At 59.3% G+C, this 22,852-nt stretch overlaps 1 protein-coding gene across 1 annotated transcript; it reads right to left on the bottom strand.

Moving 5' to 3' along the window:
* Positions 1–1,983: 1,983 nt before the first annotated feature.
* DOK2 (docking protein 2) lies at positions 1,984–22,422 on the bottom strand. Its single transcript, XM_075910677.2, has 5 exons — positions 22,177–22,422; positions 12,611–12,907; positions 11,637–11,733; positions 5,136–5,317; positions 1,984–3,323 (listed from the first exon to the last, which is right to left on the bottom strand). Exons 1-5 carry the CDS (start codon positions 22,237–22,239, stop codon positions 2,388–2,390), a joined length of 1,575 nt encoding a protein of 524 aa, XP_075766792.2. The 5' UTR covers positions 22,240–22,422; the 3' UTR covers positions 1,984–2,387.
* Between the last annotated feature and the right edge of the window lie 430 nt (positions 22,423–22,852).

The raw sequence follows: 22,852 nt of genomic DNA on the forward strand, positions 1-22,852 counted from the left end.
TGGGCGCCTCCCGTTCCTTTGCACAGGGCCCGGCACGAGACGAGATTTCCACCCCTCAACCCTCCCCCTGGCTCCAGAACTGTGTCCCCCTCCTGATGAGGATTAGAGACCCCCTCCCTCTCCTGCCATCCCCTCCCACTGTCCCCTGCCAGCCCCACAATCAGCCAGCCCCTCCCATTGTCCCCTGCCAGCCCCCCCACTCAGCCAGCCCCTCCCACTATCACCCACCAGCCCCCGCTATTCAGCCATCCCCTCCCACTGTCCCCTGCCAGCCCCACAATCAGCCAGCCCCTCCCACTGTCCCCTGCCAGCCCCACAATCAGCCAGCCCCTCCCACTGTCCCCTGCCAGCCCCACAATCAGCCAGCCCCTCCCATTGTCCCCTGCCAGCCCCCCCACTCAGCCAGCCCCTCCCCCTGCCCCCCTGCCAGCCCCCCCACTCAGCCAGCCCCTCCCACTATCACCCGCCAGCCCCCTCACTCAGCCAGCCCCTCCCCCTGTCCCCTGCCAGCCCCCCCACTCAGCCAGCCCCTCCCACTATCACCCGCCAGCCCCCTCACTCAGCCAGCCCCTCCCCCTGTCCCCTGCCAGCCCCCCCACTCAGCCAGCCCCCCCCTCCCCTGCCACCCCCTCCCACTCAGCCAGCCCCCCCCACACTCAGCCAGTCCCTCCCACTATCATCTGCCAGCCCCCTCACTCAACCAGCCCCTCCCCCTGTCCCCTGCCAGCCCCCTCACTCAGCCAGCCCCTCCCCCTGTCCCCTGCCAGCCCCCCACTCAGCCAGTTCCACAGAAGAGGTGCGGGGGGGGGCAGCAGCCTGGAGAATGGGAGCAGATGGCAGAGCACGGGGAGCACAAGGGAAGCTGGAGAGCTCCGGGGCTGCCCCCTTTCTGGAAGGTGGTTGCTCTGCTGAGCACCCAGCCCAACCCCCTGCACCGATGTACTGGCGGGGAGGGTGGATTTTGCAGAGCCTCCCCCGTCAGCGCTGGGGGGCACCAGCCAGCCTCAGGGGCACCCACCTGTCCCCATCCCCCACCTTCCGCGGAGCAGGACTCCGGCCCAAGCGGCACACCCCAACCCTGCCAGGCGTCGGGGGTCAGCCCGCTGGGGACGGGCCCGGCCCTGGAGTCCCAGCCTGCAGCTGGCCGTCCCTGCCGCCCCCCAGCCAGGGCCTTGTCAGACCGCTGACCCCGAAAGCTCTTCTCCGCCCCAGGGCCAGCCCCACGGACCCCTGGGCCCCTTTCTCGGGAACAGGAACCTCCATTCCACTCGGGTTTCCCTTCCCCCCTTTTCCTTCCTCCTGTCGGTTCTTTTTCAGACCCTCATGTTTAATCATGTTCCCGGGAACCCCAGGGGCGTGGGAGACCTGGGCCGGGCACCCTACCGTGGGCCGACACTGCCCTCCTGTGGGAGAGAGGCAGGCTGGCTGCCCGGGAGCTGCCCGCGCAGGAATAAACCTGCATCTTCCGGGCTCCTTGAAGACGAGTCCTGCCTTGCCTTGCTCTCCACCCTCAGAGGCAGGGGGGTCCCCCCTCCAGGGAGTGGGGCAGGGAAAAGGCAGCCCCTGTAACGTCGCCGGGAGTGATGCCTGGCACCAGCCGGGCCAGGGACGCGCCAGAGCAGCCCTATGGCACTCGAACGCGCCCCAGCGGCCCTGGAAGCGGCAGAGCTGTGCCAGGGGCCGGCTCCCCCGAGTCAGCGTCCAATGGCCCGCAGGAGAGGGCCTATTGCAATGGGTCCCCCCAGGCCAATATCACCCGAGCGCCTCCCCAGCTTGGCCAGCGTCCTGCCCGTGCCACGGTCTGAACCGCTTGCTTGGCCCTTCGCATGCACGGCCGCCGGCGAGCACCCAGCTTCCCCTGCATCGACCCCAGGGGCTTGTGTTTCACCCGCGCCCGACTTCCAGAAAGCCATCGGCCGGGATCTGACGACACGAGGGGCCGGAGGATCTGCCGCCCGTCATGCCTGGCCAGAGACACGGATGTCAGGGGGAAAGAGGCCCCGGATGTCGCCGGTTTGACTGCGGTTTTTAATAGCAATGCCCAGGGACACCTTCTGGGCAGGGAAGAGTAACCCCGGCCCTTGGGGGCAGTGTTTTTTGTACTTTAAACATGAATTGTCACCACCGTGTGAGTGCAGCAAGCAATATACAGCAAGTCATGCACCCTGCCCTGCGTATAGTCAGTCTCGGCCCAAGGGCCAGGTACTTGGGTTCTCTCATTCTCCCCTGCCGGACAGTTAGGCCCAAACAGGCTTTCAGCACCAGGCGGACCCAGCATTCGCCCCGCAGAGCAACGGCTCTTGGACATGTCTCCACCCGGGCTCGAGAACCCGGGGCCAAGTGGCCCGGCAGCATGGAAAGTCCTTTTTCTCCTCCTCCGCCCCCCCTCACTGCGCGTTCTTCTTCATGAACTTCAGGGCCACGTTGTCATACTCCGTCTCCCCGAGCCAGTCGTCCCCTGGCCCGGCGACGGGGCATAGGATGGGCACGGCCCTCTTGGGCACGGAGTAGTCATCCCGCTGCGGGTTGTAGGGGTACTCGTGGCCCACAGGGTCCTCCGCGGTGGCCTGCAGCTTCCAGGCCTCGCCTCGGACCTCCTCGGGCTCGTCGTACACGGAGTGGGCCTGCAGGCCCTCGGGCTCATCGTAAATGTGCTCTGGCTTGGAGTGCGGGAGCGTGTGGTTCCGCTTCTTGGCGCCCACCTCGTCGATGCTGTCGTACAGCGGGGACGAGGCCTGCGGCTCCTCGAAGCCGCACAGGAAGCTGCCAAACTCGGAGTTCATCAGGGACTTGGCGATGGTGTCGAAGGGCACGGCGTACTCGCACTCGGGGGCCGCCTTGTTCTGAGCCACCGCCTTCCGCGCCCGCTCCATGGTCTTGGCTCTGCCCTGCGGGTTCAGCCGGATGGAGTCGCGGGGCTCCGCGTAGGGCACCTCGGGGTCAGCAGGGGCGGTGTAGCTGCGGGTGGGCTCCCCGGACAGGGGGCAGCTGGTGGTGGGCTTCACGGATTTGCCCTTGGCTGGTTTCCCCTCCAAGCTGGACTCCAGGGAGAGGCACTTGGTGCTGGCTTGGTGCAGCAGGGCCCCCCCCGTGGCGACCCTGTCCTCGCCCTCCTTGGCTCGGCTCAGGGTCCTAACCGGCACGGGAACCCTGAAAGCGTCGTCCGCCGGGCTGCCCCACCGCGGCTCGTCGGCCCCGAGGCCCCTCTGCACGTTGATGGCTGACTCGATGACCTGGAAGATCTCGTTGCCTTGCGTCGTCTCAAACTCAAAGTTGCCTTCTCCAGAGGTGCATCTGCGGCCGGCTTCGAAGGAGAAGGTCACCTGGCAGAGGGGCAAAGCCAAGCAAGGTCAGATTCCCTGCGCGACCCTCCACAATCCCCTCCCCATTCGGGATAACAACCTACTACCGCAGCCAACTACCTCTCCTTGCCCTCGAGTGCTCGGGAATGGAAGGCGCCGGGGTCAAACCCCGCTGGTGACTTGTACTGAAGGCCATTTCACCTACACCCCACCCATCAGTATGGAGGGTTTTCTCGCCTCGCTCGCTGAAGGGTTTGTACCCTAGAAAACTCTCCCGCAGGCCTTGACACAAAAGGGGGCCCAATCTCCCTACAAGGGTGCTGGCTTGTGCAAGGAGGCATCTATCAGAGATGAGTGAGATGGGGCTTGGGCAAACCACCGGCTCCGTCCCGTGGACGCAGCGGGGAGCCCCAGGCAAGCTCCCCACTTGCCTCGCCCCACCCGCACGCCGCTCAGAAACGTGGCTGCCGGGCGGTTTCGTCTTCAAATCTGTGAGCCTGGAGGGGAGAGGGGGGAAGGCTTTGGGAACTATTCCCGCCCCGGCACAATCCCATTGGCCGGTTTGGGGCCAGAAACTGACCAATGGGAGCCGCCTGTTTCAATAACAGGCAGCCCAGAAGCACCACGCCCCCTCCCCTTCCCGGGCTTGTAGTTAGTCACAGAGCACATGGCTGCAGCCTGTGCAGGGTCAGGGCAAACAGGGAGGCTGCTTCAGGAAAGTGCTGGGCTGGTAAGTTTCCTGGACAGAGCCTGCCTCTGGCACCCCAGTCCTTCCCTCCGCAAACCCTCTGCCCCCCCCACTCCTGCTCTCCTACTCCACATACCCAATTCCTCTGCCCCCCTCTTGCACCCATATCCCCTCCCAGATCCAGCACCCAAACCCCCTGCCCCAGACCACAGTCCTCTCCTGCCCTAGCTCACAACCCAAACCCCTGCACCTCAATCCCCTGTACCCCCTCCTGCACCCCAATTCCCTGCCCTTAGTCAAAATCCAACCCCCGGCACCCCAGTCCAGTGCCCCAGGTCACAACCGCCTCCTTCACCAAGCCCCCTCCCTTACCCCAACCTCCCTTCTGCAGCTAACCTCCATCCCAAACCCCGCATCTCCATTAATATCAAGGAAGCGTGCGGCCCTCGACCACTTTCCAAATTCTTGGAGTGGCCCCCCATCAAAAACTATTGCCCACCCCGATCTAGACGATGCTTGGTCTTGCCCGGAGGGCAGAGCACTGGCCTTGACTCTCGAGGTCCCTTCCTGTTCTAGGAATCGATGACATCGCAGCCAGCGGTGCCTGTAAGCTGATCGCTTGGGCAGCCGCTCAGGAGAGATGTCAATGCCGCCCAGATAATTGCCAGAGCGCCCCCAGCCAGCAGCCTGTGTTTCTACTGGTGGTGCACACCCGCACATACCTCGGTGCACACGATAAAATTTATTCCACACATGGATGGGGAAAAAATGAGAGGGGACACAGCTACTCTAGGCTCAGCGTCCCCCAGCGGGAGAGTGCTCGTGTATTATCTTGGAGAAGTTCACAAACGGCCCCAGGTTTAGCAGGCTCCTGGCTGGGGGGAAGCAGAGGCCTCCTGCTCCCAGTAGGTGAGGCTGGAGTGAGCGGGCAGGAGCGCCAGCTGTGGGAAGCGCTGGTCTCCCAGATCCCACTGGCAGCAAGCGCAGCAGCCGCCGGCAGGGGAGCGCCAGCCAGCCGACAGCTGCTCCAAACCCGGCCATTTTGACGGGAGGCTGCTTGACTTTTTCACATTTCCTGCTTCGTTTCCTGATCTGCCGGTCCCCGGCCCCCGCCCTGCGCTCCCTCCTGCCGGCCCTGCGGTTACCTTGTCCCGTCCGAACCGCCGCAGGAACCTGTACGGCCAGGCGTACAGCATGCTCCCCGTCTGCAGGTCCCACAGCTCCAGCGCCTCCTCCTCAGCCCGCAGGAGGAAGCTGCCCCACAGCTGGCAGCGCTCGGAGGACTCCGTGGTCCGGACTGCCACGCGGAACTCCCTCGTGGGCGCCCCTGCACAGGGAGGGGTGTAGGCGTGAGCCAGCTGGCCGTGCCGCACGGCCCCTCGTGCACTTTGCACGAATGCACGAGCCCCTCTCCGCCCTACCGCCGGGACCCTGCAACTCAATTACACATCCCCGGGCAGTCCTGTCATCTGCTGATGTGACAACCGCAGAAGGAGGGCCGGCAGTGGAGGGGGGCCGGTTACCACCCGACCTGGCTGCGTCCTACATAACCAGCCCAGAGCAGAACGCGCCACTGGGCAGGCCGGAGGAGAGGGACCCCATCCAGCCCGTGTGAGGCAGAGGCACTGTCGTACAATGGGTAGAGCGGGGGGTGACGTCCTGGGATGTGGCAGCTGGCGTGCCCTGGGAGGTGGCAGGTGGCAGGCCAGAGGCCGATAGATGGTAGTGAGGTGCTGCCCAGAGCTGCCCTATCACTGGGGGGTGGGGTACGGGGCCAATTCCTCCCTCTGGCTCGTCTGCAAAACATTCCGAAAAGGCAACGGCTTCCCGGCTGGGAGGTGCAGCAGGAGAGGCCCCCACACGTCCCTGGGTGGGCAGGGAGCCCCGACGCCCCTGGATCCCCCCCCCCCCAGATCTTCCCCCCAGCGCCCAGACAGCCACTGGCACCGACGGCCTCTCCCGCGCACTAGCCCACTTCCCCCATTTCGAGCGGCCCCGGCGGAGGCAGGCCCCCCCACCAGCCGTGCACGCCTTCCAGGCTGCCGGCCGTGTGCCCGTCTGGCGGCCCAGCACCCCCCTGGCATTTGCACGGCAGATCAGCTGATCAGATCCCTCGTCCCCTGCCACACCCGGAGGAGGCGGGGGGGGAAGGGCTTTCCGACAGGTCGGCAGCGCCCCGGCGAGGGGACGCGGCCCCGGCGGGGAAGGAGGCCTGCCGGCTCCATGCGCCTCGCTGCCGCCTGCCGGCCTCCCCCGGCGGCTCCTTCACCATCACCCACAGGTGTCAGTTCCCCTGTCTGTCCCCTGCTGCACCCCGGGGCCCCACCCCCGGCGTGACACAGCTTTCCTCGAGATGAGCCCACCACATCCTTCCTGCTCCTGGGGATGCGAGGGGCACGGCAGATGCAGAAGCTCCCGCCGCCTCCCCCTCGGGCTCAGCACAGGTGTGCGGCGCCTCTGCGGCCTCCCCGGGGCCCTCGTGTCCCCCGGCTCTGCGGGGGCAGAACGTGGCTGCGTCCGGGGCCGGCCTCTGACTCAGACCTTCCAGACACCCCCCTCCCGCCCCCCGGCACCTGTGGGATCCAAACTGACCCAACTCCCCTAGAGTCACACTGGGCTTGCTCCGTGGATACGAGGGGGGGCAGACGCCCTAAAAGCCCCCCAGTGCTGGGGGAAGGGGCCGGGTCACTCACTAAAGGACACTCTGGGCCCTATGCCCTAGTGCAGGGTGGGGGACGTCTGGCCCAGGGGCCACATGCGGCCCCCGGCTTGCATGGAGCCAGCCCTCGAGGCTGAGGCCTCCCCCCGGCGCTCCGGACCCCCCACCGCGGGGTGGAGCACACAGAAGCTACAGGGCTGGGCCCCGTAGGCCCTGGTGTGCGAGGGAAATGTCTTTCTCCTTCTTAGTCAGGGCCACGTGTCAGTGAGGGGGAGGGCGTTTCGGGTTGGTTGTTGTTTTGTTTTGTTTTGGTTTGTTGCCTCTCGCTCGTGGGCGGCCCCTGACTGATTTCTCGCTGGGTCAGTGCCCCCCGACCCCCAAAATTCCCCGCCTCTGCCCTGGTGGGTGGTGCGCATCTGCACATGCCTCCGTGCATAGCACAAAATTTATTCCACGCACAGATGGGGGCAGGGAGAGCGGGAACATTGCTCCTGGCAGCCCCATGAAAAGGCAGCCAAGTGGAGAGCTCCCCCTGCGCTGCCAATCCAGCGAGAGCACCCCCACTCCCCTGGCACCTCACTTGCCCGCAGGTCATCCCCGGACAGGCCTGTCTCCCAGCGCTATCATCTAGCCCCGCCAACTCTCCCTGCAGCCTGGCTGGTCACTGGCTACGAGCAGAGCACCTCAGCGCCCTCCGGCTGCAGGGCACAGACCGGCCCCTTCGCCATGGGGCCGCCGCCCTGCCAGCGGAAGGAGCTGGAGACAGACACCGGGTGGAGATGAGGCCACGGGAGAGGGGCCGTGGATCAGACCCTGGGATTCACCCCTGGATGGGCACCCGGCGTGGATCTGGCCCTGTGCTCTCCCTCCCCTGCCAGGGCTGCTATTGAATCCTGCAGATAAAAGGCTTCCTGTGGGTGAGACAAAGGCGGCACCTGCTCCCATGTGTGCACATGCCTGTGAGTTTGCCTGCGCATCTGGGGCCCAGGCAAGTGCATTGGTGCAAGCGTTTGCACATGCGAGTCCCTGGATATATTCCCAGGGGGTGAGGTGTGCAAATGTGTGTGTACACACACGCGTGTGCATGTCGCAAGTGTGCTGGGCAGGCCTATTCTGGTGAGCTCAGCTGGTGAGCCAAGAGCAATGCCCTGGAATGGGGGGGGGATGCTCTAGGGCTCTACGGAGGGCCCTGCACGGATAACCCTATTGGCAAACGTGAGCTGCAGCGATCGGCACCCCCCTGGGCTCTCGCCGGGCTGTGGGAGAATCCGGCTCTGCTTCTTCCCCACGTCCCTAGAAGGGGTCCCAGGTCCGTGGGACTCAAGGCTGCCTTTGAGCCAGAGATGCGGCTACGCAGCAGGACGCTTGCAACAGGCCAGGGTCTCTGCACGGCTGGGCCAGCTGAGCCGCACCCTGGGCGGGCGGCTCATGGGTTTGCTGGCATCAGCTGCACTAGACGGGGGCAGAGGGAGAAATGCCCCTTCTGACCCCGGCATTTCAAACCCTTCCCTATACATGCCTTCCATCTGGCCAGCCCCACGCCCACCGCAGCGCTGACTCACTAACGTTGCACAAAGGAGGAACATGAGGCATAGAGAAGTGACTGGCCCAAGGTCGCCCTGCGAGGCAGTGGCGTAACCAGTGCCTCCGTTTCCCTTTTCATGCGCTTGCTGGCTGCCTCACCCCCATCCCCACCCGATGCGCCTCTCACTTCACTCAGCTCCCCCCACCCACCCGCTGCGCTCCTTGGCCTGCCGGCTGGGGAGCCGGGCCATGGCTGTTCCCGGGACCCGGGGGGCGTGGGAGCCAGCGTGTCCTGCCGGGGGGGCGGCTCTGGTGGGAAGCGGTGCAAGACAGATAAGGGTTCGAAGGCGTCCGGACAGTTGCGAGCGGCCGGTTATCAGCGCAAGGCTCGGTGCTGCCAAACCGCAAAGCAGGAAGCACACGAGGGCTATTTTTGAAGCTGATTTTCCATGACACGTCTTGCGGAGAGCAGGGCTGAGCTGCCGCTGCGGCCATCCTCAGATTCAAAGTTAGCAGCAAGGTGGAAAGCGGTGCAGGGGGTTCTTTCCCTTAGCACCATGGGACCCTGGTCTGTGGCGAGGGCTCCCAGGCACTCAGATGCACAAATAGCAATAGCCAAGCGAATGCGGCCCGGGGCGGCCGCTGCGTTCCCCAGTGCTTCTTATCGGGGTACAGTGCCGTGCAGCAGCGAGACCGGGGCCGTGCGCCCGGGAATTGCTCCTTCCCCCCGGAGCTGCAGTTCCTCTCTCCAGGCTCAGCTTTGCACCCACGTTTAGTACCCCTCCCCCCCGCCCTTTGGCTAAATCAGTGTCATGTTGTAGCCTTGGCAACGTCCCTATGCTCTCAGATTCCTGGCTCCGACGGGTGGGTTCGCCCCGCCTGAGTGCCATCCCCCGCTCTCTCCGGGGGCGCCCCGCCTTCCAGCTGGGCCCCTGCTGGCTGGCCTGGCCCCTGGCCCAGTACCTCTGCTGCATGAGGGCTCTGCTACTGCCCTCCCCCCCCCGCTCAGCTCCGCCACCAGCCCGCTGCTTGGTCCTGCCCCCAGCCCTCAGTGCCCCACGAGGCCACCAGCCCCATGCTCTGCTCAGCTCTGGGATCCCGACTGGGAGTTCTGCTACTGGCCTCATGCCCAGGGGCTCCCCCTCCGGGCCCCACATGCAGGATCCTGATGGCTGGTGCCAGCTCTAGGGGATGGTGAGGGATACAGACAGGGGAAAGGGGGATGCGGCACCCCCCCACCCCACTCCAAAACCTGGTCTAGCACCCCAGCCTGTGTTCTGAGACTGGCGCCCTGGATTCTCTGGAGATGTGGCTTGCAATGTAGACATGACCCTGACGTGCTGCAGCGATGCCTGCAACAGTTTCAGAGGCATTCCCAGCTCTCCAAAGGGCTTCTGATGGCTGGTGAATTCATGAACCCCAGAATGTAACAAGCAAAAGCTTCATGTGCCAGGGAGGAGAGGTAGGAGGGAAAAAACAGCGTAGGAGAGGCACATGAATAAGGGTGCACCTATGAGCAGTGTTCCCTCTCCATTTTTCCATCCACGTGAGGAATAAATTTTGTTACGTGCACTGAGGCAAGTGTGGATGTGCACCACCAGGAGACACACAGATTGCCGGCTGTGGGCATTTTGCTAATCAGCAGGGCAGCACCTGAATCTCTCCTGGGCCACTACCCACGTGCTCAGCTTGCAGGGAACGCCGCCCAAGAGCCCAAACGCGTCCTACGGAATGACCCTTGGGAAGTTGTGTTATATTAAGATTCCTCATGATGTTGATTTGCTGCTTTGTTAAGAGGCAGGGGCATGTTGTTGGCAGGATGAATGAAGTGACGGCCACTTGTCCCTGGACTGCTAGGCTGCTAACCCTAACCCTAACCCTAACCCTAGGGTTAGGGCTAGGTTCTAGTCCACGTTGGGTTGGCTTGGTTACTCCCTGAGCACCGGTCAGTGGTGGATGCTACTTAGAAATGGGACCGGGTGGCTTTGGAAGGCAAAATGCACAGGGGATGCTAGTCACCTGGCGACTGAGGGATGAATGCGGAACGATGCAACCGAGTCCAGCTAGATGCAGGCAGGGCCAGTCCTAACCGACCACCTTGCTCACCCGTAAGGTTGCCGGATGGATTAAAAAAAAATACCGGACGAAAATTTGTCAAGCAAAAAAAAAAACAGTTGGGGAGTAACCAGGGAAACCTGGGGGAAGATTCGGGAGGTTGGGCCACCCCTCACACTGGCTCTCTCGGCAGCCCCTTGACAATGGCGGCCCGGCTCGCCTGCCACTAAGGCCGGCTCTGGATGCAGGAGCGAGCCAGGGGCAAAGGCGCGAGCGGCAGCCAAGCGGGTGCTTGTGGCTAGAGGCGTGAGCCTGCGCGCGGAGGAATCAACCGGACGCTTTGTCCGGACGTCCCTGGACTCGAGCTCACGGCCCCCAGGGCGCAGGGACCTTCCGCTCCCGCCTGCGCGTGTGAGTGCGTCGGAAGCAGCTGGGCCTCTCCCTTCGCAAAGGGGAAGCATGAGCTGACATTTCCTAGCAGTGGTAGCAAGAGCTAGAGAGAGGCCCTGCCCCTCTGGAGGCCCTGGAGCTCGGGGGTGACGGCTGCGTCACCCTCGCCCGTGGTTGCGGGTTCCATCGGGGCAGGGTGTTATTACTCCATCCTCCCCACGGCACCCGGCTCCCTCGCTTCCTCTCCGACAGAAAGCAAACCACTTGACGCGCGCCGCGGGGGGCTGCATCGCGGCTGCGCCTCGCCTCCGCCCGGGGGCTGTTCAGCTCGTCCGGCTGGCCACACATCACCTGTCTGGCTACGGCCACAGGTCTTCCTCCTCACGGCCGTCTCAGTGCACGGCCGACCATCGGTCTGTCTCAGCGATGGGCAAACCAGGCCGCAGGAGGGGCCCTCCTTCAGCTCAGCGGGAGGCAAGGGGGTCTGGCCAGGAGGGAGGGCGCAGAGCTGGCTGGGGTCTTAGTGGGGAGGAGTGTGAGGGGGTGGGGGTACGGGGTTTGGGGGAGCACCGCCTCCCAATGCTCCCAATGACGGCGTTCAGTCAAAGGGAGCAGTGGGGAACACCTCCGGCAAGTTCCTGGTAATCAAGACAGTCTCTGGAGATGGGGGGTTTTGCTCACAGCGCCGGCGTCCCTAGAATGTGCAGGGCGCCGGCCAACTGAACCGTGGCAGCGCTGGGCCTGGCTGCAGAGGGGGCGCCCGGCTCTCACAGTCGGTGCTGTGTGTGATCCGCACACCCCTCCCTTCACCTGCCTGGGCTGGACGTGCCTGTCACTTTAAGAACACCGGTAGGAAAAAAAACGACGTGGCCGGAAACCAGCAGAATCTGCCCTGCGCGTGGGCAACAAAATGTCTCGCTGGCCCGGAGTGGAGCCCTGAGGGGCTGCGTGCGGCCTGGGGGTGGCAGGGTGCCCACCACTGGTCTATCAGAGCGCGGGGCGCCCGTTGCCACCTTACCTTTGATCGTGGAGCTGTAGAGGGAGTTCTCCTCCATGGCTAGCGAGCCCAGTTGACCGTCCTTCCCCGCGGGCGCCTTCCGCTCCTCCCGGCTCCTCTGGAACGCCAAGGAAGAGCAGGGGGTGAGTGCGGGGCAGCCCGGAGCCAGCCACGCTGATCGGAGCCTATGGAGCGTCTCCACCCCAGCACTGAGCTCCAGTTGCCCTGGGAAGGGATGAGAGGACCCCCGAGCCAGCCTGAGAGAGGACCATGGGGACACTTCAGCGGCCATCTTGCCACGCCCAACTCCACGGGAGCCCCGGTTCTTGGAGCACCGACCTCCCCGGGGCCTGCAACCCCCTAGACAGTCACTGCTCCATCCTTCCACCCCCCTGAAGGCCTCCCCCCAGATCCATGGCCTCCCCTTGCCCCTCAGGGCCCCTCCTCATAAAAACATAAGAACATAAGAACGGCCGTACTGGGTCAGACCAAAGGTCCATCTAGCCCAGTATCCTGTCTGCCAACAGTGGCCAGCACCAGGTGCCCCAGAGAGGGTGGACCGAAGACAATGATCAAGCGATTTGTCTCCTGCCATCCCTCTCCAGCCTCTGACAAACAGAGGCCAGGGACACCATTTTATCCCCTGGCTAATAGCCTTTTATGGACCTAACCTCCATGAAATTATCTAGCTTCTCTTTAAACTCTGTTCTAGTCCTAGCCTTCACAGCCTCCTCTGGCAAGGAGTTCCACAGGTTGACAACACGCTGTGTGAAGAAGAACTTTCTTTTATTCATTTTAAACCTGCTACCCATTAATTTCATTTGGTGTCCTCTAGTTCTTCTATTTAGGGAACTAATAAATAACTTTTCTTTATCCTCCCTCTCCACCCCACTCATGATTTTATAGACCTCTTTCCTATCCCCCCTCAGTCTCCTCTTTTCTAAACTGAAAAGTCCCAGTCGCTTTAAGTCCTCGCCCCCCACCAGCACACTCACCGCGAAGGCCACCTCACAGAGGGCGCCAACCCAATGGGCCACCTCGGTGCTGTCCGTGGCCAGCAGGTAGCGCTTGTCCGTGGTCTCCAGGATGAAGGGGACAGTCTCCTTGGGGCTGCTGGTGTCCCCGTTCGCCTCAGACACGTGCACGCAGTTACTCAGCTTAATGAGCTTCTTGCCGCTCTCTGCTTTCTTGGGCTTCTCGGGGGCGGGGGGCCCGGAGCCCTCGTAGAGCTCCAGGTAGGCGCAGGAGCAGGGGGTCTCCCGGTACAGCACGGCCCAGAACTTCCTCCATTTCTGACCGGGGGAGGGAGGCGAAAGGAACAGACACATGCGGGGGGTTAGTCAGCTCTGCCTGTGGGTTCCTAGGCGGTTTCACTCCCTGGAGTCCAGACAGCAGCCCACGGCTGCAAGGCCTGGGCTGCAAACGGCCTCTCCAGGGCAACCAGTTTGTTTTCACTGGAAAACGAAATCTTTGCCTACAACTCCACGGCAAAAAACAAAAAAGTTGTGTTTTTACACCTAGCGCCACAGGCTTTTCTCGCTGCCAAACGAGGCGTGCGCACAGTGCAAACCCTCGAGGGAGACAATCACAGGCAGGTTTTAACCGGGGGGGAACTAGTGAAGTTTAACCGTAGAGCAACACACCTGCGTTGATGCTCACTAGCTAAATCACCGGCACATCTGCAGCGCCTTCAGTCCGCTGGGGCTTACCGCCCGCTAGCTACTGCGCAAACACGCCTCTTTTGGCCGGGAAAGCGTGGTCCACGCCACCAGCCTGGAGGGTCGTTTTTAAAAGAGCCCCGAGGATCACAAGTTCAGAACCAGCTGTGAGTTAAGATTCCAAATTGCACTGTCAATCAATGGGGTTTGGATTCCAGAGTCACTTGGCTCCGGATCCCCCGAGGCATTTAGACACGGCTGGGCCTTCGTGGCTTCTGAAATTTTCCCCTTTAGTGTCACCTTTTCACTGGCTCTTGCAGACATCCTGGGCAACCCACAAGGACGCTGAGTCTCGGCCAGAGAGCCTCCGAGACTTGGTTGGCAGCTCGCACGGCTAGGCTAAAAAACCTGCACAGAGGTCGGTAGCCGAAGCATCAGCGCCAAAGCACCAGACCAAGCAGCGGCGCCAAAGCCCTGTCTCCTGTCAACACGGCTATTCTTAGCACTTTCGCCCAAACCCAGCATGCCTAAATCTCTTGCCCCCTTGCTTGTGGGCTCACTTCTGGGGGTGGCTGCTGCTGTGTGTACGTCCCCTCCACAGACTGCTCTGAACACACATGCTGGGCAAGAAATACCAATGGCGCTTTTCATTCAGACTTTCTGTTAGGTTGGTGCAGGTCAAGTTAACCTGAAGGCTCAGAGACTCCACAAAGTCTGCAACTTCCCCAATTATCACCCCTAATACCATTATCTCATAGACACTAATCTCCCCCTCACACACGCACCCCCATTCTAAAATCTGATTTGTCTATTTTATATGTGTTCACGGTTTTTTTTATTGTATCCCTTTGGTATCTATGGTCGTGCCAATTGTCTTCCACAATTTGATCCGTGGAAGCGGGTCTGGCCCACGAAAGCTCATCACCTCATAAACCATCTTGTTAGTCTTTAAAGTGCTGCATAGCCCTGTCTTTTGTTTCAGCAAGACCAGACTAACACGGCTACATCTCTATGAGAGACTTTACTAGTGACTGTATGCAGAAGGCACTGGGCAGCAGGGTAAAATCCATAGCTAGATAGAGTGTGGGGACAGACAGCTGGGCAGACAGACAGATAGCACGTGGCCTATCAGGATTCTATGGCTGGCCCATGAGACATTTTGTTTACCGTTGCCGACATGCACGGGTGCCAGATTCGGCTGGTTTCTGTCCACGTGGGGGTTTTTTCCTACCGACATTGCAAAAGTGACCGCACGTAAAGCTAGGACACGTGACACAAGGGGCGTCCGGATTGCACACGCACTGTGAGAGCCGCCCGCTCCCTCTGCAGCCAATCCCAGCGCTGCTCCGGCTCCGTCGGCTCCCCCCACGAGTTATAGAAACACCAGAGCAGTGAGCAAAGCTGCCCTATCCCGGAAGGCCATCTTGGTCACGACCTTGCAGCCCACTGAGACGGAGGAGGGCCACTCCTGCAGCCCACGCACTAGGCTGAATGGCCCATCGCTGGATTACAGGCAGTTGCTCTGCAAGGCCCGGTACCATTATGGCCCTACAGCTGCGGAGGGTACACACTGTCCCCAAGTTGCTGGGCTACCCCTGTTTGCGGAGGAAGTGCAACGTTCTGTTTGCTCTTTGGACTGCCACTACACAATGAGTGGCTGTTTTCAGAAAACAACTCCAAGATCTCTTTCTTGAGTGGTAACAGCGTGGGATTATGTATCGTTGGGATTATGTTTTCCAATGTGCATTGCTTTGCGTTGATCAACATTACATTTCGTCTGCCGTTTTGTTGGCCAGTCACCCAGTTCTGAGAGATCCTGGTGTAGCTCTTCGCAGTCTGCCTGGCGCTGGACTATCTTGAGCACTTTTGTATCATCTGAAAATTTTGCCACCTCACCGTTTACCCCTTTTCCCAGATCATTTATGAATATGTTGAATAGGATTGGTCCCAGAACAAACCCTGAGGAACCTCACATTTTACCGCTCTCTAGTCTGAAAACTGACCATTTATTCCTACCCTTTGTTTCCTGTCTTTTAACCAGTAACCAGTCCGTGAGAGCCCTTCCCTCTTATCCATGACAACATACTTTGCTTAAGAGTCTTTGGTGAGGGGCCTTGTCTGGAAATTTCAGAAAGGGGAACTACACACAAATGAGGCAGTTAGTTAAACAGAAATTACAAGGTACAAGGCCAAGAGTGAAATCCCTTTATGGAGGGGCTTTCTGGAAATCTAAGTACAGGCGGCCCCCAGTGTACGATGTGGTTGGTTCCTGGGGAAGTGTCGCAAGTTGGGGGCGTCATAACTTGAACCCTCATTTACGATAGGCACCATGCGCCATTGTAAATGCAGGCCGAGGACATAAGTCAGGGCCCCTTCTGCACTTACAAAAATTTCCTGGACACCACGATACAAATAAGTGACGGTCATATCAATACCACCCTATACCGAAAACCTACCGACCGCTATACTTACCTGCATGCCTCCAGTTTCCATCCCGGACACACCACACGATCCATTGTTTACAGCCAAGCACTGAGGTACAACCGCATATGCTCCAACCCCTCAGACAGAGACCTACACCTACAAGATCTTCAACAAGCATTCTGTAAACTGCGATACCCACACGAGGAAGTGAGGAGACAGATCAACAGAGCCAGACGTGTACCCAGAAGCCTCCTGCTACGGGACAAGCCCAAGAAAGAAACCAACAGAACACCACTGGCCATCACCTACAGTCCCCAGCTAAAACCTCTCCAACGCATCATTAGTGATCTACAACCCATCCTGGACAATGATCCCTCGCTTTCACAGGCCTTGGGAGGTAGGCCGGTCCTTGCCCACAGACAACCCGCCAACCTGAAGCATATTCTCACCAGCAACTACACCCCGCACCATAATAACTCGAACTCAGGAACCAATCCTTGCAACAAACCTCGGTGCCAACTCTGCCCACATATATACACCAGCAACACCATCACAGGACCTAACCAGATCAGCCATACTGTCACTGGTACATTCTCCTGCACATCTACCAACGTAATATATGCCATCATGTGCCAACAATGCCCCACTGCTATATACATCGGCCAAACTGGACAGTCCCTACGTAAAAGAATCAATGGACACAAATCTGATATTAGGAATGGCAACATACAAAAACCTGTAGGGGAACACTTCAATCTCCCTGGACACACAATTGCAGATCTAAAAGTAGCCATCCTGCAGCAAAAAAACTTCAGGACCAGACTTCAAAGAGAAACTGCTGAGCTACAGTTCATCTTCAAGTTTGACACAATCAACTCTGGATTAAACAAAGACTGTGAATGGGCTCGCTAACTACAAAAGCAGCTTCTGCTCTCTTGGAATTCACACCTCCAGATCAGCTGCTAGAAGTGGCCTCATCCTCCTTGATTGGATCCACCTCGTCATCTCCAGCCTGATCCTGGCCTGCATATTTATTCCTGCCTCTGGAAATTTCCACTACATGCATCTGACAAAGTGGGTCTTTGCCCACGAAAGCTTATGCTCCTACACTTCAGTTAGGCTATGTCTAGACTGCAAGCCTCTTTCGAAAGAGAGCGTCTAGACTGCACGCGGAACTTTCGAAAAAGCAAGCCGCTTTTTCGAAAGAAAGCACCCAGTGAGTCTGGATGCTCTCTTTCGAAGAAGCCCTATTTACATTCAAGAACGCCTTCTTTCGAAAGAGCACTTTCGAAAGAAGGCGTTCTTCCTCGTGAAATGAGGTTTACCACCGTCGAAAGAAAAGCCGCGTTCTTTCGATTTAATTTCAAAAGAACACGGCTGCAGTCTAGACGCAGGTGAAGTTTTTTCGAAAAAAGGCTACTTTTTTCGAAAAAACCCCTGAGTCTGGACACCCCAAGGTGCCACAGGACTCCTCGCCGCTTTTGCAGATTCAGACTAACACGGCTACTCCTCTGATACAAAAATGTTGTAACTCAGGTGGTCAGAAGTTGAAGTTTCACTGGATCCCCCTTGTCCACATGCTTGTTGACCCCCTCAAAGAATTCTAGTAGATTGGTTAGGAAGCTTTCCCTTTACAGAAACTATATTGACTCTTCCCCAACAGATTATGATCATCTAGGTGTCCGCCAATATTATTCTTCATCATCGTTTCAACCAATTTCCCTGGTAAGAAACCTGCAATTGCATGGCTCTCCTATGGAGCCCTTTTTAAAAATCAGCATCATATTAACGATCTTCCAGTCACTTGGTACAGAAGCAGATTTAAACAGTAGGTTACAGACCCCTGTTAGTAGTTCCGTCAGTTTGTATTTGAGTTCCTTCCGAACGCTTGGGTGAATGTTATCTGGCCCTGGTGATTTATTCCTGTTGAATTTCTCAGTTTGTTCCAAAACATCCTCAATCTAGGGCAGGCCCACAGATTTGTCACCTAAAAAGGATGGTGGAGGGATGGGGATCTTCCTCCCTTCCAGGGCCATTCCTACGCAGAGACAAATAACACGGCTGCGTAGGGCACCCAAAAACGTGGGCACCACCGGAACCACAGGTAAAGGCACGTCAATTCCCTGCTTCTTAACGGACTTAGCATAAAATGTTACTCTTGCTTTTTCAGTTTGGAGCTAGCTGTTCTTCACATTCTTTTTTGGCCTTCCTCATCATGTTTTTACAGTTCATTTGCCAGAGTTTATGCTCCTTTCTATTTCCCTCATTAGGGTTTAACTTCCCCTCCTGCCTTTTTGCCTCTCCAAGCTTCTTTTATGTTGTTGTTTCGCCAGGGTGGCGCTTTTTAGATTTTATTTGTGTGAGTTTTAATTAGGGACATCAGTGGAGCCTCTGTTATAGTGTTTTTAAGAAATGCCCATGCAGCCTTCAGGGATTTCACTGTTGGCCCTGTACCTTTTCATTTCTGTTTAGCTAACCGCCTCATTTGTGTGTAGTTCCCCTTTCTGAAATTAAATGCCGCAGTGTTGGGCTGCAGTGGTATTTTTCCTTCCATGGGGTTGTTAAATTAAATGATATTATGGTCGCGATTGCCAAGCGTCACCTCTTAGACAGTCCTGGAGGGTTAGCAGCCTCAGGCTGTCTACACTGCAGGGTTTTTGCGAAAGAAGCGATCTCCCGCAAAAATTTCTTGTGCAAAAATGCGTCCACACCTCAAAAGCGCTTTTGTGCAAGAGAGCGTCCACACTGCATGGACTCTCTTGCGCAAGAAACTTCTGATTGTCATTAACAGAACGGCCATCAGAGCACCTGTGCTTTTTCGGATAGGCTCTTTTGGCGCAAGAAACCCCTCCGGAGCGTCCGCACCGGCCTTTTTGGGCAAGAGCTGTAGCGCAAAAAGGAGTTACAGCCGGTCCCCAAGTTGCAAATGGTCGAATTACGACCGTTCGCATTTATGACCAACGCTCCCATGGAGCAATCATAAAGGCGGTCCCCGAGTTACGAACACGACCCGCGCTTACGAACAGCGCGATCGCTATGTAACTCAACAGGGTCCAAGTTATGAACAGATCAAGTTACGGCCAAGTGTTTGGTCCATAACTCATTCAGAACTCGGGGAGAGGCTGTATTCTTCATGGGGAGTAGAATAACTTTACCGGCAACATCCCTCTGTCCTGTCGATTTACTCTCTTTTTTTGTGTGTGCAAAAATGCGTTTGAGGTGTGGACACTCCGCCAGTTTTTGCGCAAAAACCTGGTAGTGTGGGCATAGCCGTAGCCTCAGAACTGTCCTTCCCCATACACAGAATATGCAGCAGCATAGGGCACCCAAAAATTTGGGGCACCGCTGGGTCTTAATGTCCGCCCGCCTGCCTCTTCCTGTCCCTGGTCTGTGCCTCCGCCTCCTCTGCAGAGGAGCTAGAGAACTTAACAGTGACAAAGCCGGCCAGTGCTATTAGCAGACGCTGAACCTATGAAAGAGCCATTCAAGTGGCAGAGTAGTCACTGAACAGGCATGCGCCAACCCCAGGTCAATACGGTCAGTTTCAGAATTTACTGCGTCAGTCAACGGGGCCTTAATTTAAAATCCCCTTTAAAATATTTTCATGAGTGTGTTGCTGAAGATTATAAAATCACTTCTCTAAAAAACTGTCCCCGTGTCCTCACCGCCACCCCGGCTGCCATCGAGCACGAGGCACCAGTTTCCTAGTACAACCAGTTTCCTACCCTAAGGGTGCCCTTGTCTATCCTGGAGGCAGCCACTTGGAAATAGCAGAGGAACACCAGCCCCCCTTCAGGCACCATGCTTGTTTTGTGGGACTCAGCAGACCCTTGAAGGCAGGATCGGGGCTGAAATCCTCCCTCTGTCATGCCAGCAGGAACTAGAGAGCCTAAGCTAGAGAGGCTGCCAGCAGCTGGGTGCAGTGGGTCTAGCAAGCCGGCAGCCCAGCGTGGAGCTCCACGAGGGACAGGGAACCCCATCCAGCAGCCAGCAGCCAGTAGTAGAGCCCCCGCAGCAGCCCACAGGGCCAGCAGCCATGAGCGGGGCCCGGCCGGAGGGCTGGCAGCTGGAGCAGAGCCCCCGCAGAGGATAGGCAGCCCCAGGGCTGGCGGGCAGAGTCAGAGCCCCACCATGCTGGGGGCAGCGGACCCTAGCAGGCAGCCCAGGGGCAGCAGCGCTGGGTGGATCTGGCAGGCCAGGAGGGGAGCCCTGGAGCCTGACCTCCCCTGGTCCGGCAAACTCTCTTGCTCCGGACCACTCAGGTCCCAAGGTTGCCGGACCAGGGAGATCTCACCTGTACAATGGGTCAACGGACGGACAAGAGAAAGAACCGCCTCTGTTAATAACAGCTTGAGTCCCCCGGTCTCCGGCTGCATCACAGGGGCCTGATTGCTTTCACACTGCGGTCAATGCGGAGAAAGGGGAATCTGATGTTCCTGACTCTGCTGCACAGGGTCCTTTCCAAAGGGCGCTGACGCCAGTTCACACCCGTGGGGGATCCGGCCCCCTGACTCTCTTCGGAAGCTAGACCTGGACCCAGCAGCCAGCTCCGGCCCCCAGTTCGAAACTTCCCAGAGTCCATGGGGAGGTTGGACCCAGCAGCCCAGTCAGGACTCAACTCTGTTAACCGTGCACCTCGTGTGTCACCCGGCTCACGCCCAGATGTCTCAGGATACATCCACCCTGCCGCAAAAGACTAGGCCCCGGCTGGCACGGGCCAGCTGATTGGGCTGCCGGGCTCTGGCTGCAGAGCTTCAAAATTTCAGTGTTGAGGTTCCCACTTGACCTACGGGAGGGAGGCCTCAGAACCCCCCTCCCCACCCCACCTGGCTCCAGACCGAGCCCGAATGAGTACATTGCTGTTATTAGCCTCGCCAGCCCAACTCAGCTGAGCCCAGTTCAGCGACCCAGTGCCGTGAGGGGTTTTACAGCCGTGTAGACCCACCGTTGGGGTGTCTTATCTACAGAAGAGAAGAGTGCGGGGGGATTTGACAGCAGCCTGCAACTCCCTGAAGGGGGGTTCCAAAGAGGATGGAGAGAGGCTGTTCTCAGGGGTGGCAGATGGCAGAACGAGGAGCAATGGGCTCAAGTTGCAGTGGGGGAGGTCTAGGTTGGAAATTAGGAAAAACTCTTTCCCTAGGCGGGTGGGGAAGCGCTGGGCTGGGTTCCCTAGGGAGGGGGTGGAATCTCCATCCCTGGAGGTTTTGAAGTCTCGGCTTGACCAAGCCCTGGCTGGGATGATTGAGGTGGGTTGGTCCTGCCTTGGGCAGGGGGCTGGACTTGATGCCTCTTGAGGTTTGTTCCCACCCTCGGATTCTGCGGTTCTGTCTCTCCACGGATGTGCTCCCGTCTCCCCTGACAGCTCCACTCCCCCCCTCTCCCCCACAGGGCAGGCGGTTCTCTGGGGCCTGCATCCCTGGTTCGGCCTGACCGCTGCATTTCCAGAGCAGCCTTTCCATGAACTAAGAAGGCAGCAAGGCAGGGTCAGCCAGCTGTGCCGACTTCTGCTTTTGGGGAGTTCTTTGCAGCCCCAGCCCGGCCGGGATCCTGCAACCAGGCCATCTTGAGACCTGCTCAGAGACTCGGCAGGAAGTAGGAAAGCTCCTAAAATGCTGCAAAGCAGCAGCGGAACAGAGCCCGGGGGGAGGGGAACTGGGGGGCACTCTGCAGGAGGGCGGGCGGTGGGGACGGGGGGGGGGCGCAGGAGGGGAGGTGCCATGACACAGCAAGGCAGAGCTGAGCCAAAGAAGCAGCTGGCTCCTGGAAGGCAGGAGCAAGCGGGGAGCACAATGTGTCAGGCCGGGGGCGTGGCGGGGGGACTCCGGCCAGAACTGCTGTTGTGTAAAGCCCAGCCCATGTGTGTGCCAATCACAATCAGGCCCCCGGATCGATGCCACTGGGACAAATCCCCCCCCAAGCACCCCGACCCCCTCAGCAAGCACAGACCGTCCCTGTCTCTGTACTGCGAGACTGGAGTCCCATTTGCCAGGTCTGGAGAGATGGAAAGGGCCGGAGACCAGCCTGCCCCGGGGCTGCTGTCTGGGGGGAGGTGTCACTCCTGGGGTCTCGGGCAGGACAAGGGGGGGAAACGCTGCAAGTCGCAGCCTGTGCCCCGCTGAGCCGTGGGGGCAGCGGAGAGGGGAGGCCGGTGCAGTCGGATCAGTGAGGACTCCAGGGCATCCCGACCACCCCGAGGGCTGGTAGCAGGCACCGAGGACAAAGTGGGGGTTCGTCTCCCAGGAGAGGCGGGGAAACCCCGCAGAAACCCCCCTGGCTGCATGGAGCTCCTGCCGCTCCCAGCCTGGACCCAGCACTGCACTGCGAACTGTCCCGCTTTGCAGCAAGGCAAAATGGCGAAGCCGTGACAGGTGCCGTGCAGAACGGAGGCAGCCGGGGCCCCCGGCAGCGCGTGGGAGTTCCCAGGGAAGAGCTTCAGCAACCAGCCTCCACCCGGCCCAGCCGCCAGCGTGGGTCCTTACCTTCCCGAAGGTCTGCTGCTGCTGGAGGTACAGCAAACCCTGCTTCACAGCCACCTCGTCCATCTTCTAGCATCCTCTCTCAGCCCCTCTGCCGCGCAGACTTTCCTGTCCCTCCCCGGCCTGCAATCCGGCTCGATCTTTCACACCTCCCACCTCTCACCCATGCTCATCACCTCTCCCTCCACGGGCCCTGGCTCTCCACCCTCCGGGTTAACTCTTCCCCCCCCCCACGCCTGCCTGCTTCTGCCTTCAGGGCTGGGCGTGCTCCCGATCTCACTTCACAACCCTGTGACGTGCGGTCGGGTTGGGTTTTTTTCCTAAACATGTACATGTCTCACTTCAGCTTCCTGTGTTGTGATCTTACTAAAAAGTGCAGCTACAGGCGTAGCTGCTGTCCACAGACAGACTGCACAGGAACACTGGCATACATTCAGGCTGTACGCACAGACTGTACACACCAAGACACACCGAGACCAGACACACAGCCATTGTGCTCTCTAACCCACAGGCTACACATGTACACATTGTAGACCGACACACCCAAAGGCACAGTCACATACCCAAGCTGTAAGCGCTGACACACCAAGACACACATGCACACCGATTGCACTCCTTCACCCACAGGCTACATAGTCACAGATTGTACACCACTGACACACCGAGAAGCACACTGATA

Source organism: Pelodiscus sinensis, chromosome 28 (genome assembly GCF_052426305.1).
Source record: "Pelodiscus sinensis isolate ZL-2025 chromosome 28, ASM5242630v1, whole genome shotgun sequence".
Lineage (NCBI taxonomy): Eukaryota > Metazoa > Chordata > Testudines > Trionychidae > Pelodiscus > Pelodiscus sinensis.